The following is a 17551-nucleotide window of genomic DNA, read 5'->3' on the forward strand; positions in this document are numbered from 1 at the left end:
ATCCCCATCCGTCTATCACTTTTTTTTCCCCAAGATCTTCATGTGAACCTCACTCTCCCTAAGCTACAATTATTAATTCATTTATTTCACAGGAGAAACAATTGGATAGAAATTATCTTAATTCCTTCTTAATGTGTTTTTTCCCTCTCTGGAATTCTTGAACCAGGTATATTTTTATATATAAATCAAAATCGCCCTAATGTTGCATACAAGTAAAAGATCGGTTAAGAAAGGGGAAAGAAAAATGCTAGGGATAGAGATCGCGCTAGCGAGAAGCAGTGACTGTTCCATCAGGGGCAGGACGAGAAACAGTTCCTGGATTGGACGCGAATCTCGAGGAGAAAGCGCAGAACTGATAGTAGTGCTCATCTAACAAGCTTCCGCACCCGCTGGTGTCGAAGTTGAGAGAGTAGCTCAAAGGATCGTAGCGGCATTGGAAGTTGCTGCTGCTCTCCCCAGTTGTGCTACAGAGTACTCTGCCGCGTTTCTTCAGTTTGCGCAACAGTTTGGCGATGCGGTTGCAGTGCGAGGAGGATACCTTTGAGGCGAGCGAAGTCGCAGATACGGCACCGGTGGCAGAGGGTGTGCTAGATTTGGCGGCGGCAGAGGAGTTCTTTGGCCACCAGAGAAGCCACATTTGCGCCATGTGAGTTGGAGTTGGAGTGGAAGTTGAAGATGAAGATGCCGGTTCCGTGGCAGTTGCAGAGCAAAGAGCGGTGAAATGTGGAAAGTGGAAGGCGATTGAGATGAGATGAGATGATTAGCGAGCAATCTGAGTGTGAGGACTGTGGTAGTTTATTTATGTAGAGAAGTGGGAGTGTGGGTTCCACGCGTATATGAGAGCGCGTGAGGGTGAACTGTGTCGTTGGATCTCAGCGTGATTGTGAAAGATAAAAAGAAAAAGAAAAGGGTTGCCTCCTTTTCCTAGTCTCTCTGGGAAGCCATGCGTCCCCCACGTGATCCAGCAGTGGTAAACCCTAATTCCCATTTGCTCCCCTTTTCTGCATATTTCTTTTTCGTTTCTTTTCTTTTCTTTTCTTTTCTTTTCTTTTCTTTTCTTTTTTCCTAAAACAATAAATTAATTTAATAATAATAATAATAATAATAATATTGATTACTTAGGATGATGGAAGAGGGCAAATGATTTGAGAGAGAGTGAGACAAGATGGCTCATGCCTTGGCCCCGCCCACGCTACTCCACCTTTGCATTACTTCCCATTTCATTGCCTTTTCTTTTGTAGGCCCCTTCTTTTTCTTCGTCTTCCTTCTATATAATATACCCCTCCATATTTCGTCAAATAAAATTGTAAAAACATATGCAACCATCATGATTGGTTTACATTTATTCTTATCCTTTTCTTTTCTACCTGACGATCATCATTGGTTGGCATGAATTCTTGGGAGTGTGACACAGGTATCCCTTGTGCGCTACTTTGGTTCATCTCGACTTCATGTGACACAGGTATTTCATATTTCATATTTCATAATTTATAGGTATGGTTGCATTGGATTTTGGATCCAACTTCAGTTGCCCAATATTATTCTATCACTATCTACCACGCATGATTTTGTGGGTTCTGTTTATTATTCTTAACCATGTGCAAACCACGTGCCCTCTGAAGCGCCCAAAGCTTTCATTATTTGTTTTAATTTTCTCTGTTTTATTATATTAAAAATAAATAAATGGGGAAACAAGTTTGACCGAGGCATGTGCCTATCCTTGGAATCTAAAAAAAAATTTACTTATTTATTTATTAATATATATATATATATATATCTATATTCTTTTTAAATACCACTTAGCTCCAATCAACTTGCCTTCCATAAAGTTTGCTTAAAATATGCAATTATATATTTTCATCCTTTTGTTTTTAAATATTAAAGTGTTTAGCATTTCCCGGGTTTATTGTTTTTTTTTATAACAAAGATAGTGTTAAGTACTAAAATTTGTATTTATTTATATATTTAGTAATTATTCTATTTTAACTAACTTGGATTCACTCGTCTACATAAAGTTTAAAAGTCCAAGGGAAGAAAGAGAACGATAGAGAGAAAAGAGTAATTAAAAATAAATAAATAATTCATGGGTTTCGGGCTTAGGAAACCAAGCCTTTTATAGTTGAACTGGGCCCCGCCTTTTATTGTTGAACTAGACCCAGCCTTTTATAGTTGAACTGGGCCCAGCCTTTTATAGTTCAAATAGGCGCAGCCATTTGTAGTTGAATTGGGCCTCGTTTTTATAGTTGAATTGGGCCGAGCATTTCTAGTTGAATTGGGCCAGCCATTTAGAGTTTCTTTGGGCCAAGCCATTTATAGTTGAATATGGCCCGCCATTTAGAGTTGAATTGAGCCCAGCCATTTAGAGTTGAATGGGGCCGAGCTTTTAGAGTTTAATTGGGCCGCCCTTTAATAATTTATTGGGCCCTGGATTTTATAGTCGAATTGGACCGCCCTTTTTATAGTTGAATTAGGCGGCCGTTTATTGTTGAATTGGGCCCAGCCTTTAAATTTTAATTGGGCCGAGCCATTTTATAGTTTAATTGGGCTCTGTCTTATTATTGTTAAATTGGGCCTTGCCTTTTTATAATTGAATTGGACCCTGCCTTTTATAGTTGAAATAGCCGAATACAAAAGTGGGCCTAAATCCTATACCCAACATGACACAGCCTAGTACTAGTGGGCCGTAAACCAGAACCTAACTCGAAACAGCCCAAAATAAAAGTGGGCCTAAGCTCTCAGCCCAATATGAAGCAGCCCAATGAGAAAGTGGGCCGAAATCCGGTTCGGCCTTTTGAGTTCTTCCGCTAGTCAGGCAAGAAAGAAAACTCGTGGTCGCTCGCAGTTGTAATTCAATTGCTGTTTGCTGTGCTTGAGGATGGAAGTCGACGGTGCGGTGGTGATTGAAAAAGTTGCAGGAAAATCAGCCGTTAGCAGATGCTTTTCTAAGTATCCCATCAAATTCATCATTCCCAGAAAGGTCTGTTGTTTTATTCTAATCACCTTTTTCTCTTCCTCGTTTTTTCTCCGTCATTAGCCAAATATGTTCAATCGCTTCTAGTGGTTCTTCTGTTAGGTTGGTCCTTCCAAAACGGATGCTATTTGGATTTACACTCTCAATTATGGCGGCGGCATTGTCTCTGTACTAATGAATAACACATCCCCTTTTCAATTTATTTTCTACATTTTTTTCTTTTGATCATTCTTATTCGGGGCACGTTTTTCTGAAGCAGGGAGATTCAATTTCGTGCGAGTTGACCGTTAAAGATGGCTGCACTGCAGCCCTAACGACCCAGTCTTCTACTAAGGTGATCAATCTTCAGATAATTCGCCACTTCCTTATTTTTGTTTAGTGATTTTGGAACCCATGCTAAGTGTGTTGTACTTGATCTATCTTGTTCTTGGTACTTGATCTATTTTGCAATCTTATGCTGCTTTAGGTTTACAAGTCCCGGGGAGAAGAGCGCTCTGAACAACTATTGGAGGTAACAAGACGAAGATTGTTAATATCTACCTTAATATTAATTGCTCTGAAACTACCTTAATGTCTCGCATTATTGTTTGTTTTATGATACTAGAGTTCAAGGTTCTTTTTGAAGTTCTTTCTACGTTTCCATAAATATTTGTCTGTGTAGCTACATGAAGTTCAGCATTTTTCTGCAGTAGGCAAGGATTGGTAGCGATGCACTTTTGGCGGTACTTCCAGATCCAGTGACATGCTTCGCCACCGCAAGGTATGCGCAGAAACAAGTGTTTAGAGTTGATTCAGGATCTAGTTTGGTTCTTGTTGATTGGTTTACAAGTGGACGCCATGGGAGGGGAGAAATTTGGGAGTTCAATCTTTTCAAGAGCACTAATCAAATATTCTTAGAAGACGGCCATCCATTGTTTTTTGATACGGTAAAGCTAAAAGTGTCTTCACTGATTCATTCTGTACTCTTAAGTGCTTAACTAGAATTTTATGCACAGATTCATTGAGTTTGTGCCTATTGTCTATTTTCTGCTTGATAATATCGTAGTGAGGGATCGTGATTGGATACGAATCTAGAACGATGCCCCAACTGTGCTGCATCACATTCCCTTCCACTGTATTGTCAATCATATACATCATATAGATATGTTAAGATACAGGCTTTCCAGTTTTTTTCGTTTGTTCATGAGAAGTGCTTTATACTAGCATCTACAGTGGAGTATGATAATACAATTTCTTTAAGATCTTTTTCTGGAACCATATATTGTTTCATTGCAGGTGCTTCTAGAGCAAGGAAGCACGAACTCTATAATAGAACGCATGCATGGATACCAAGTCATTGCAATGGTTGTCATTTTGGGGTAGACACTTGAGTACTTTGAACCTATGAAGATCAGGGAATTTGTATTCTAGTTTACATCATTGTTGATGGTGGCTTCACTGCAGGCCAAGGGTTAAGAAAGTCCAAGACGAAGTTCGAGAAAACGTGAAAAAGATGATGAGTGACCAGTTATATTCTCCTTTTACTTCTACCCGTGGAGCCCAAGTGAACAAGAACTCTGATCATTTGTATGCCAAACCTAGAATCATTGCTTCTTCCAGCGTCTTTGGCCCCAAGGTTAGTTTTTTTTCTTTTTTTTTTAAATAAAAAAGAATGAATTGTAAATAAATTTGCCTTTAACCATGGCCTCCAAATTTGTTGGGATCGAGTAACTACTGCTAAGTGGACTACGAATTCTAAATGTTACTGTTTACATTTAGGGAATTGGCACCGTTGTTAGAATCGCTGCCATGGAAACTGAAACAGTCTACAGGTTTCTCCAACAACAGTTAGCTTCAATGGAGCCACTTCTTGGAGTGCCCCCTTATAAATGAAAGATTTAATAAGAGTATTACTCAAAACTCTAGGGCTTAAGCGTTGGAGGAGGCAGGATTGTGGATTACGAGTTCCAAGTGTTTTTGTACTATTCTGCAAATGGGTAGCCCAAGTGTTGTACTATTAGCTGGAAATCTTCCAAGTGTTGTACTATTCAATTCTGTAAATGGGAGTCTTCCCCTTCCGACGGAGCATCCGTCTGTAGAATATGGTATCAATAAAGTGAAGAAGAGGAGCCCCCAAGTTATCCGGCTGCCTTATTGGACCTATATCAAAGCTGTAGACTAGTTTTGTTGTGGGGCTTCTCCAGTCCATTTACTAGTTCAATAGAAAAAATGACGTTTTGTAGGTTGGATTAGCTTTATGAATGGTGAATTATTACTTTATTAGGGGGAAAAAAGTAATTATAAGAGATAAACCTGTTGTAATTGAATTGTAAGCAGGCACAGTTGGACTATACCTTCTGCCGATCGAGATGGGGAAAGAGCCTTCATTTTAGACAATTACAATTCAACGAAAATAATAACAATTATGAACAATCTGAAGGGTGGAATTGAGTTAACGAATTCACTTCCAACGACTAAAATATGGGCGTTAATGATGTATATTTGCCCAAATAAATTTATAACCGAAGCTGATAGAAAGCCCACACAATATTTGATGGTCTTTAGGAAATATTTATATTAACAAAACCAAATAAGCAGTCATTTGATGTCACAAAGCATTAAATGATTCACACTATACCTCACAAGTATAAGAAAAATGGACCTCATCAATGCTAGCTCTGAAATAATAAAGCCGGTGACTCACAAATAGATTTTGGAAAAATTGACTCGACTAGAAAGAAATTTCACAAGGTGCGTGAAAAGTCCTTCCACGGCATATCGCTTCCAGGTTTTCTCCAGCATATGAACAAAGTGGTGATACCTCCACACCTGGGTTCAATATCAAATATATAGATTACATCAGAATACTGCATTTCAAATAGTTTCTTTCTAGTTTATATGTACAATGAATCACTGAAGTTCTGAAGATATTTTATGAACATGATCTATAATTCAAGTTCACAAATATACCAGTTGCATATAAGGGCACTGAATGTGTCAAGAATCCACCAGCTGCAACCACCCAGCGAGCATGGAGTCGAAGAACAAGAAGCCTAGCACTATCTGGAGTGTCAAAGTTTGACCCATTGGCATTCTTCACTGGTGCGAACTCTTCTTCTCGTAAGATCTAGTTAAAGATACAAAAAATGAACCTCGTACACTAAGTAAGGCGATAAGAACGCTCCTAAAATAGTTCAAAAGAATATATACAAGAGATGCTTTCACCTCAAACAGTGCAGTAGAAGGAGCATAAGGAAATGCATCGAATATGAACTGCTCCATTTTTAATCCCATTGTATGCCCGTGAATAGAAGGAATTTTTTTCTCCGCCAGATGGTAGCTACAGTTGGAAGAAGCATATGAGCAAGCTCTTCATGATATATATACAAACTGCAGAATTGCTGTCAACAAAATAAGACAGATTGAAGACTAGCAGTCTTCTGAAACTGTGTGATACTAAAAAATAATACTGCTCTTATCTCATCTATCTAGCCCTTAACACGGTTATTGGTCACCCAATACCTGGATAATGAAGATAGATTGTAAACTGGATGTTCCTCATTTGACAACTAAGCTAGATCAGATTCTCCCTCTCCTTGTATACCAAGAAAAAACCCAACCCAGGCATAAAAACTAGATTTACATGACTAATCAAGAAAAATGAACGAGATAAATCTTCAAATTTATTTGAATAGTTAGGAAAGCTGAAATGCAACAAAAATGTGAATACACGAAAGCAGAACCACAAGAATATCAAATAAATCCAAGCCTGAGCTCAATATTTAATCAACTCCATACTAGATTTAAGAAGCTTTTTCATATTCAAAAATCATCCATCAATGTCCAATGTAAACCAAGTCTGGAGTTGAAATGTATCACTAATTCTACAACATTCAATTGTAAAAGGGAATTTTAGATTCTATGAAAAAATAAATTGAAGAAAAAAAAAAAAGTGTAGATCCTTGTTCATCTTCGGGTTAAATAAACCTTAGCAATCAAAACTAGAGTAGACTATACTATCCAACAATCTAACCATAATCATTCATTGAGCATTTTCATCATTTCCTAAACTGAGTAACGGTTCAAAACATTTGCAAGGCCTAGAACAGGTTCTAACAGTTAGAACATCATAACAAACCAGGATAGGGAAACATCAAATGGACAGTTGAATCCTTCGTTCCATTATAAAAATTTTGAATGGAGGGAAGAGAGAGGGAGAGAGAGAGAGACTAACATGCTGTCCTTTTCAAGACCATTTGCCACTTGGTTTAGAAAATCCAAAGTAAACATGTGTAAGCACACCTGAACATGAAAAAAGAAATTTGAACACATTTAATTTTCATATTCATGATATTAAAAGTTTAGAAACATAAAAGATGAGAGTGACATGATAAATTAGTAGTATAGAGTGCAATTCTGAAAAAGGATTAAAGGTTTTGTTCCATCAAAAGGACATATGATCTTCAGCACTAAAGAAGTTAGGCTATAAAATTTAAAAGAACGTATTCAATTTACAACTATATATGGAATGAATCAAAACAAATCCAAGTACGAAACAATCTCATAAATGGCAGGCAAGTAGCATTTGACCTTCATAAGATGGTTCTGGAAGATATGTAATTGGGTTCCTGATAAAGAGAGATTATACCGGTGGATATTATTTTTTACATCTGTCCTATATTTACTTCTGCAATATGACTAATTATGCTACTATACACACTCATATACGGAAACAATTGCAAGATATCCAAGAACGAAACTCTCCTAAATGGCAGGCAACTAGCATTTGACCTCTATGGCTCAGGAAGGATATGAACTATTCATGACTTACAGAGCTGGAGAATATTACACTTATATCTTCTATTTACTTCGGAAATATGGTTATGTTGAGCCGCCATGCACATCCAAAGAAATCAGTTCCAAGAGGTGTTGGGGGATGATTTACAGTGGCTTTCAATTTTCGAGGGCTTTAGTATGGAAATTTTTGTCCGACGAAAGAAGACAGTCAAACAAAAGTGGATTTGAGTTAATTGGCGAGCTATTGTTCTTCCTATTTGTAAAGGGGGCCTTGGATTAGGTAATCTAAAGAGTAAGAACATCACTTTGATTGCGAAGTACGGGTGCCGATTGATGCAGAAGAGTCAGGATTGTAGATGAAATTTGACTAAAAAGTAAATACAGTACACAGTAGCAGGCAGCCATTAAATAGGTTGCTAGAAGTTCATTTTCGGGCACAAAATTTAGGAGTAAAGAAATATTGAAAAACTAATTCTTTATCCAACTGAACGAACCTAAAAAACTGCTTTTGCAAATAATTGGGCTAGATACAAAAAAGTAATATACGTCAAAAATACTATTTCAGCTGAAGAAAAAAGTGAAACAAACATTACATTACTCCAACAGAAACGAAGGCGCCCTGTTACTTGATTGATTGCAGAAGCCAGTGATGGATCCAATTCACTGTACTCAACCACAGTGAGCGGTCCCCCTTTACCTCGTCGGACAAATACGCCAACCTTCTCTTGGGGATATGCCTGAAACCAAATGAATTAATAAAATAAAATAAAACACAATCTACTCTTTGAAAAAACGCATGAGGGTCAGCTAAGGTCAGTGAAAATGTTAAAGCATCAATCTCATTTGTCGGGCATTCATTGGGGCAATGTCAGAGAAGTAATAAACCAGACATGAGAAATTTGTTACAAGTATGCACCAAGAAACTAAATCATTTTTAATACTCGGTTGTCGACTTGAGTCCACATCATTTTTTTTATACATATACTTGAATGTTCAAGCTCTCTACTGTGCACCTTCCACATAGAAAGAACAAAGATTATAATCTCTACATTATATTATATGCATTTCCAAACGGCAAACACCATCATCCAGAGTGTAACAATATCTAAAAAGAGATAGAAGCCAACAGTCTTTATCAGAGACATGCAACTAACACACACAAAAATTTATTCAAGACAAAAGCTTATTAGAACCAAGATTTTAATAAAAGAAAATTAAACAATTAATCTATTTCCATATGTATAATAAATAATTAGATTAATTACCTTACGAACAACTTTTGCTGCTGCTGATACACCTTTATCAATGAAATACCCCAAGAATGTTGGATCAGCCACGCGAACCTATAACCAAGATGCAAAAGTTTGAAACATATACGTATCCAGCACAAAGAAAAATCAGTTGATATGGCTACTCACTAAGGCATTGTCAACTCCATAGCAGTCTATATATTTAATCCCTCTTGCTGACATATCTTCTAATAAGTTTGAGGATCTTAAAGCTGATCAACAAACAACAGGTTCACATAAGAGGGTAAAAAATAGAGTTAGAAGTAGCCAACAACTTGAGCTTATGAGTTTGACCAGCTTACCTGCATATACTCCTCCATTCCCATCTGGAGCCTTAGATACCTGGCTTTTAAAAATTCAAACTTTTACAACCATGGTTTTTATATATTGGAGTAAGAGAATTACAGTGTGATGCAAAGATATGGAGCTCAATAACATTAAAATCATCGTAATGTTAATTACTGAGACCCAAAGAAGATAGCCACCAATTGATCGATCCAGTGTTCATTCACTATGTATTATTGCCCTGTACCCTTGACTTCCAACAAATTCTTTTCATAAGATTCTTCCCTGCCTCTTTAGTTCATCAAATACAAATATCAATTTATGCGTGTCCATACCAATGAATATATTTGAAATCAAAATAGATTTCCCCATTCCAATCCTTGAGTTACTTGAAATCAAGGTATGACATGACTTCTGTAGTACTAGGATTGTAAAAGATATAGGCTAAATATTTTGACACAATCTCAGGAAAATAACAAGTGTTTCCATCACTACATTCTCTACCTCGAGAAATTTAAGATTTTCTACAATAGTATAACAGGGGGCATGATGGGGGAAGGAGGAAAAGTAGTATAGCGTGTAAATGATATGATATGGATAACTGGGGATTGATCAATTCATATGGAAAAAAGTTTGAAGCCATACTTTGTATGGTGTCTCCATCACAAATCTACCATCCTTGGATATACAAGGAATGGTACCCTGCTGAAAGAAGGTGACCTGCAACCCGGATATGGCGAAAGTGAGCACCAGAGCAAGCAAGGAAAAATGAGAAAAAGTATAAGCATCTAAAGGATTATAACTTGATTAGCCTCCAAACCGAAATATCTCTGAGTTTCAAAAAAATTGCGAGTGGCCTCATCAGTAAATGGACTGGTCATCACATACCAATGAATTGATGCAGAACCGGTAGAATCTGAGATCAATATGTATGTCAATAACTGTCACTAACATCCATTATAATATAAACTTATCTAAAGTCTCTAGTACTCAGAATTAAAGCCCGACTCCAATATCTTCTACCGAAAGTTGGTTACAGCCACAAGGTCCCCCCAACCTTCAGGGGTAGACAGAAAACAAAAAGGTAAGAATACTGAAAATTGAAAACTTACTATCAGTCATGGCTTGAGCAGCTAATCTTTGAACACGCAAAATTCTCTCAGCTTGAAGTTGAAAAAGGGATTTCCCCGATGGAAGTCCAATATCTAACAAAGATGTATATAAAATAAAATAAAAATTCTAGAATGTATTGGCGATATGAATATAGGAACAAATATGATTATGAATTTCCTCCTCCCTTCAATGCAATATGAAATTAGAAAGTATAAGGATTCAATTATTTTGGGTGTATGAGAGAGAGGAAAGATATTGAAGTCATTAATCTTCCTTGTACCCAATAGTTTGAAATTACTCAGACATGACTATCGTAGAAAACATCAAAGTAACAAATGTATGCTCTCTCCTGAATTAAACCAGTACCCAGATTGAGAAACAACTTGCTAAGATGAGAGACATGACCCTATGAACATACACACAGGTCTATTGGTTGAAATCATAATTCATTAAGCATTGGATTCTTATGTAAATTGAAGCTTTTCATGTGAATTGCCACACTTCCAAAAGGTCGAGAAAGGTATAAGCTTCTTATGTAAATTGATAATTCAACAAGTAAATAAATAGAAGACTAAAACATCAAATAAATTTAAATTACACCTCCATGGAGAACCCTAAAGTAATTGCTAATTCAGAGAATCTGATTTTACTTACTGAAACATCCCTTAGGATCAGAACTGCCCAGCCGAGTTCCCTGCATTTGAATACCACAATAGATATGTGTTAGACCCTAGTTGTACAAAGTCAATATAAGTCTCAAAAAATTTTAGACATCAAATACACACATGATCATATAGAACAAAATTAACATTCTTAGAGAAATATACATCAAACTCATTTTTAGCATATAAATGCATAAATTTATTGACTTTGAATTTTCTTCTTGTATAAAAATGATGAATATATATTAAAAAATAATTTAGTCAAGCGTGATGGACTCCTTAGTAACTATTCGTCTCTGCGATGCCATCTTATACACTAAAGAAAGTATTTTAAAACAAAATAAATAATTCGATTTCTGGGTAGTACTTTTGCCTCTTATTTTTTATTTATTTTTTTTTTTTCAATTCTTTCATCTAGGAATTTATCATCTTCCATAAAGGAGCTGCCACGAGGTGAGTTCTTTCATCGTGATAAGTATCGAGTGGAAGTCACAGTTTATTTGGACATGGACCTCTCCATAAGGTAGTTTTAGTTTATCTGTATTAATCAGAAATTTCTTTTAAAAAAACGAGGGGAAGGGGTGGAAGGATGTACCTAAAAAGAGAAGGATCGCTTAAAGTGCATCACAAGCTTAGATTGATAAAGCTTTATAGTGGAGTATAAAGGTCGACACAAAGCAAAGGGAATCAATGCGAAGCAGTCGAATCAAGTTTTGCCAAAAGTTAAAACATTCTAAGGAGAAATGGAAAATTATACCTGACCGCCGGATAAAAGCAAAACAGCCAACTTGCCATCCGAGATGGCCTTCAGCCCCGTCTTCCACCATCTCTCTCTTTCCTCAAGAGTTCGCTCCTCCAGCGTCGACACGCAACTCTCGGGTACGGGCTCAATTGCAGCCGCAGGTAGCCCTACAACCTCAAAGCAATTCAATTTAATAAAAATCAAATAAAAAAAAAAAAAAAGAGGACACGATGAAGATACCAACCTTGAGAACGAAGCGAACATCGAATGATTCGATCTACTCTGGAAAGGTCCAAACTCTGAAAAAGAGCATCGACAATCATGTTACAATCATGCTTTGCGCATCGGGGATGAACATCACAAGAAAAGAAAATAACTAATTTGACACCAAAGAAATGAGCAAAATCAGCTTCTTTAGCTGCAGATAAACTAAAAAACGATGAGAAATTGAAAATTCTGAAAATTACAGAACTCTCACACTCATCTCTCAGCTAACTGAAATGCATGAAACACAAATTCAAGCAGTGAACAACGATACTAAGAGAATCAGACAGAGAATTGGGGGATCCAACAGAAGGTGAATTCAGAAGAAGAGACAAGCGAAGTATACCTCAATATCCTTGACAAGAAGGTCCCGCTCTTCGTGGGAGAGCTCATCCCAAAGAGAAAAAACATCTTCCTGGCCATAATCCTTGAGGCGCTCGAGCAAGGCCAGCGGCGGTTGTTGCAGCAGTAGCTGTTGTGGCGGTTGCTGCTGAGGCGTCAACGGCGCATTGGCATCGAACCCAACCACCGCCATTGCGTCGGTCATAGAACAGAAAAGAGAGCGTAGCAGTCACAGATCTGTGGGGGTGAATGTGGAATGATAGTTGAGATTTGGGTGTCGGTGTGTGGTTTGGTCTTAAGAGCTTATAGAACAGTAAACGACGAAGAGAGGGGAATGAGTGAGTATAACCACCTGGTAGAAGGTAGGATGACCAAAATGACCCCATTCTTCCATTTCTTTTCTTAATTACATGATCATGCTCTCTTCTTTTCGTTTAGCTCCTTGCCTTCAATTTTAAGCTTATTTCAGCCATTTGTGTTTTAATAAAGCTATTAACGTGGTTGAATCATCCATTATAATAACTTCCTTTACCTTTTCATTAATTTTTCATCCCACCAAAAAAACCAACCTACCAAATCATATCATACAATGGTTTTGGGCGGAGTTAGGTCAAACAAGAACATCAACAAAGGTAAGTATGAGTTAAAAGCATGATTCATTACACGTAAGAGTTTGTGTGCTATTTTGATGTTAAGGCCCACTTTTACACGTGCGGTACAAAAGGTGCACTCTATGAAAATTTTACTAACAAAAATATATAATGTAATTTTCACCTCGAATTTTTAAATCATTAATGTTGACCCGATGTAAGCGTATAATTTACCTTATTTTATTTTATTTATTTATAAAATCACAAATTAGTTTAAATATTATATAATAGCTGGGTGAAATGTTTCAAATAATTTGGAATCTTTGTCCTCGTATTATTCAACATTTATTACTATTTTTATTAATAAATTAAAGTGTGGATACCATATGTAGTTGAGGTGCTTAGACAATGCATTTATGCATACAAAATAAATTTGTATATATATATAGCACATAGCTTTAAATAGTTATTAGTCATTTAATTAATATTTTTCTTTCTCATATTTGCGGTAACTAATATTTAATATTTTTAAAGGATAATAATTAAGTTCTTGAGTTAAAAATATTTAATTAAAAGAACGATGGCAAATAAATTATGCTTATTTTGATTGAACATACTGCACCTACTTTTTAGCGAGATCGACCAACACTCCCATCAGGGATTAGAGAGATCTTCAACACGTCTAAATTTAAGATTATGATCATAGGATCAATGTCCTAAAGCACGTTGTCGAGGATTAGACGTCTCAATAATGTATCAAGGGAATTACGTACACACTTTTGACAATGATGCCTCAACGAGACCGTGAATGAATCATATTTTTTTTAATGATGTTATATATAATGTTATGAGAACTAAACTATAAGATCTTTACATATATATATATATTTATAAAAAAAAAAAGTAAATTAATTGAATAAAGAAGAAGTAAAGCAGGGGATGAAGGGCCCAGATTGGATGCTTCCCTCCAACCTAACAAGTGGTGATTAAGACGCGAGACCAAAGCAGGAGACCAGAAAACCCACGTGTCCTTTATGGGCGGAAAAGAAGTGTGCTTAAATGCAATGCATGGGCCGAGATAAAGGTACAACTCTACGGCCTGCTTTAAATTGTAGTGGGCCGAGGCAGCCCATTGCCAGGATTTAATTTCCCTTTATTAATTTTCTGGGTCAACTCATATTGTTTCTGATACCGCATTCTTCTTGTGGATATGAATCACCGTTTTGTTGAACATATTTTTATAATATTATAAATAAAACAGAAATATAAATATTTAATTAACCAATTGGTCCAATCAAATCCAACTCAAACTCAGTATAAATTGATACCAGCTTCAGAGTTGGCTGGAGACTTACGAACGTTGGGGCGATCAAACTCAGAGCTAAAGAATGCTAGCTTCAAGCCCACTAAATTTCGGTCTAAACTGAAATTGGGCCTATACGAAGTTTGCAAATTTATTTTAAGTAATTATAGTGTGTTTTTGCGAGGGCAAAGGCAAGAACATAGGGAGGGAGCGGTTGGCATCCGATGGGGAAGTGTTAAATACTAGTAGTATGGACTAGTGCGTGGGTGTGAGAAGAAAAGGTAAGAAGCCCAGTTTTGTTATGATCCAAAGGGCAGAAGAATGATGGAAGAAGATAGAAGGCAGTAAGGTAAGGGGGCAACGCAATGGTAAGAGAATGATGGTGAAACCTCCTGCATGGCTTGAAGCCCTAATCTCTGAGTCCTTCTTCGCCCCCTGTGGGCTCCACCAGTCTGGGAGGAAGAACGAGTGCAACGTCTTCTGCTTACAGTGTTGCCTCCCCATTTGCCCTCACTGCCTTCCATCTCACCGCTCTCATCCTCCTCTTCTTCAGGTACAATAATCATTCCTTTTCCTTTTCCTTTCCTTTCCTTTCCTTTCCTTTCCTTCCCTTCTTAATCCCATTCCCATCCCCATTCAATTCATTTCCCAGATTCGACGCTATGTTTATCACGACGTGGTTCGCCTCGCCGATCTCGAGAACCTCATTCACTGTTCTTATATTCAGGTTCAACTACAACTATAAATTTCATTAAATTCCCTCTAATTTCTATTTCTATTCCCACGAATTTGCATTTGTATTTCAATTTCAATATCTGGGTTTGAGTTGTGTTGTGTTGTGTTGTGTTGTGCAGCCTTACACCATAAATGGAGCCAAAGTGATATTCCTGAATCACAGGCCACAGTCTAGGCCTTGCAAAGCCCCTTCCAATGTCTGTTTAACTTGCGCCAGAATTCTTCAACACCCCTTCCATTTCTGTTCCCTCTCATGCAAGGTGGATCACATGGTGTTTGAAGGGGCAGATCTTTCCACCATTCTGCTGAGGTTGGAAGAGTCGGATTTTGGGTTTTCACAATTGGAAGGGCTGCCGATGGATGCCTCCCAACTCACCGACGACGACGACGATGACGACGAGCACGCCCAAATCACGCCCAATACTTTCTCGAAGAAGAACGCCAGTGGCTTCCTCCCTCCAATTGCTCTCTCTTTGGGTAGCCGGAGAAAGGGGGCTCCCCAAAGGGCTCCACTGTCTTAGACTCTAAAATAATTCAAAAAGAGAGAGAGAGAGAGAGAGAGAGAGAGAGAGAGAGAGAGAGACACACACACACACACACACACACACACACATGTTTGTTGATTGTTAGTTAGTTAGGTGTTGTTAAGCTTAGGTTTCCCTGTCACAGTGTCTGCCTGTTTGTTTCTATTCAAAAATCCACAAGAAATCTAAAGCTAAGAGCAATTCCATTGCTAAGGGAATGTTCGGGAGCTTGGCTCTCAACACCACCAATTTTGTGCTCCATCATGCAATGGAATTCCGACCTATCTTTATATGTATGTTTGTGGCATATGCTATATAAGCTTTCAAATTTATTTCAAATCTCCATTGCCTTTACTTCCCAAACAATTTCATTTTCCTCTTTTGTACCTGCCTAGCAATTTAGAGGCCAAATGCCCCTAACAAATACTACTATTAGTAATCATGCATATTTATATTATCCTATGAAGTATATTATGAACTTAATCAATCAGAAATATCATAATCAATCAATAACATGATTATAATGCACGTGATGCTAATAAATCAAATCAAATAATTGCATGTGAGACGTTGCATAATTCTATCTCACATCACGAATATGAATATGAAGCATTCAAACTGAGTCATAAGAGATTTTAGAGAGCAAATCAAGTGAACTTTTGAAAATAAAATTATAAGGGGAAACATGAAGGACGAAAATGGGGTAGGAAAAAGAAAGAAAGAAAGTAGATTATTATTGTTAATGTTATTTTAGAAAAGGGTGGTGGTAGTACCAATCTTTATCTTTATTGCTTTAGTAAAATAATAATAAAATTATATATATATATATAAAATAAAAAAAAATGGTATTGATTTGTGGGAGTTTTAAGGGGCTTAGTTTTGTGTGTGTCTTGGAACTTGAAGACTAAGGATGAGATGTTAGGGTTTTGAGGAGCAAACAAAAACCAAAGTTATGGACATGGAATGGGGTAGGAGTAGGGGCAGGGGCAGGGGCACCCCTTCATCTTCATCTTCATATTCATATTCATATTCATATTCATTTACAGCCTATGAATTAAAATATCCATTTATTTCCAATTTCACTATTTTCAAATTTGCTATTTTAGGGAATGGATTTTGACTTCACCTTTTGTCAGTTACTTTTAACTTCTGTCTCATTTATTAGCTTTAAGTTAAACAAACAAACAAATAAATAAATTTGTTTCTTTTTCCCAAGTAAAACCAATGTATATCTCAAATAAACTAGGAATGGACTCATACAGAGTTTATTTAGTTATTAAATAATGTATAATTTTTAAAGTAATTAAAAACATATTTATAATTCAAGTTTATAACACAAAATTTATAATTAAAATAAACAATTTCTAGAGAGAGAGAGAGAGAGAGAGAGTAAATATTATGTGTCAGCCTTAACATGTGCTTCAACCTCTCTCTCTCCCTCCTACTGCACCAAACCAACTCCTATATCTTTGGGTTATATATGTTGATATACAAATAATTTTTCCTCTTTTGGTATATCTAATTAATCATCCACTCATGGATTACCACCACAAATATACATAATTAAATCCAATTAGTTCAACCCCTTACTCACTACTACGAACACCCCGGGAAAAGAATAGTACCCACAAGGTTGTAGAGTTTGTAATTTTTCCCAAGCTAGAGAATGACCTAAAGTAATGGCCTCAAACATGTCCTTTAATTCATTTCAGATGTGACCAAAACTCATCCGCCAAGAATATGGTAAGCAAGCAGGTTCTCTTCATGGCATCTTTTGCTCATCCATTCTGCATGTTCGTCCGAATATGGTATCCTTTTCATTATCATCTGCCCCTCTCAAATACCAACACTCTAAATTCTTAAAAGGGGTTGATTTTTCTAATCAATCACCATTAAAACTAATATGATTGAATGAATTTTCATTCCAAAAGAAAAAAAATAATGGGATGGGGTTC

General features: G+C 36.8%; 4 protein-coding genes across 4 annotated transcripts; 2 read left to right on the forward strand and 2 right to left on the reverse strand.

Annotated features, from left to right (window-relative positions):
• Positions 1 to 160: 160 nt before the first annotated feature.
• On the reverse strand, positions 161 to 1001 carry LOC111497167. The gene has a single exon (XM_023147857.1). The coding sequence runs from the start codon at positions 644 to 646 to the stop codon at positions 266 to 268; it is 381 nt and encodes a 126-aa protein (XP_023003625.1). The 5' UTR covers positions 647 to 1001; the 3' UTR covers positions 161 to 265.
• Positions 1002 to 2810: 1809 nt separating this feature from the next.
• Positions 2811 to 5192, forward strand: LOC111497271 (urease accessory protein D). Its single transcript, XM_023148028.1, has 8 exons — positions 2811 to 2977; positions 3074 to 3139; positions 3231 to 3305; positions 3438 to 3482; positions 3664 to 3897; positions 4247 to 4329; positions 4415 to 4586; positions 4730 to 5192. Exons 1-8 carry the CDS (start codon positions 2876 to 2878, stop codon positions 4841 to 4843), a joined length of 891 nt encoding a protein of 296 aa, XP_023003796.1. The 5' UTR covers positions 2811 to 2875; the 3' UTR covers positions 4844 to 5192.
• A 304-nt stretch (positions 5193 to 5496) lies between these two features.
• Positions 5497 to 12881, reverse strand: LOC111496909 (UDP-N-acetylglucosamine diphosphorylase 2). Its single transcript, XM_023147470.1, has 15 exons — positions 12449 to 12881; positions 12083 to 12137; positions 11854 to 12005; positions 11089 to 11128; positions 10434 to 10526; positions 10125 to 10237; positions 9967 to 10041; positions 9339 to 9378; positions 9166 to 9248; positions 9013 to 9090; positions 8341 to 8484; positions 7185 to 7252; positions 6176 to 6290; positions 5921 to 6077; positions 5497 to 5779 (listed from the first exon to the last, which is right to left on the reverse strand). The coding sequence occupies exons 1-15, from the start codon at positions 12647 to 12649 to the stop codon at positions 5682 to 5684; spliced, it is 1512 nt and encodes a 503-aa protein (XP_023003238.1). The 5' UTR covers positions 12650 to 12881; the 3' UTR covers positions 5497 to 5681.
• Positions 12882 to 14054: 1173 nt separating this feature from the next.
• On the forward strand, positions 14055 to 15897 carry LOC111497074. The gene is made up of 4 exons (XM_023147702.1): positions 14055 to 14118; positions 14529 to 14890; positions 14990 to 15064; positions 15192 to 15897. The coding sequence occupies exons 2-4, from the start codon at positions 14714 to 14716 to the stop codon at positions 15591 to 15593; spliced, it is 654 nt and encodes a 217-aa protein (XP_023003470.1). The 5' UTR covers positions 14055 to 14118; positions 14529 to 14713; the 3' UTR covers positions 15594 to 15897.
• Positions 15898 to 17551: the final 1654 nt, after the last annotated feature.

Source organism: Cucurbita maxima, unplaced genomic scaffold (genome assembly GCF_002738345.1).
Source record: "Cucurbita maxima cultivar Rimu unplaced genomic scaffold, Cmax_1.0 Cma_Scf00023, whole genome shotgun sequence".
NCBI classification, from domain to species: domain Eukaryota; kingdom Viridiplantae; phylum Streptophyta; class Magnoliopsida; order Cucurbitales; family Cucurbitaceae; genus Cucurbita; species Cucurbita maxima.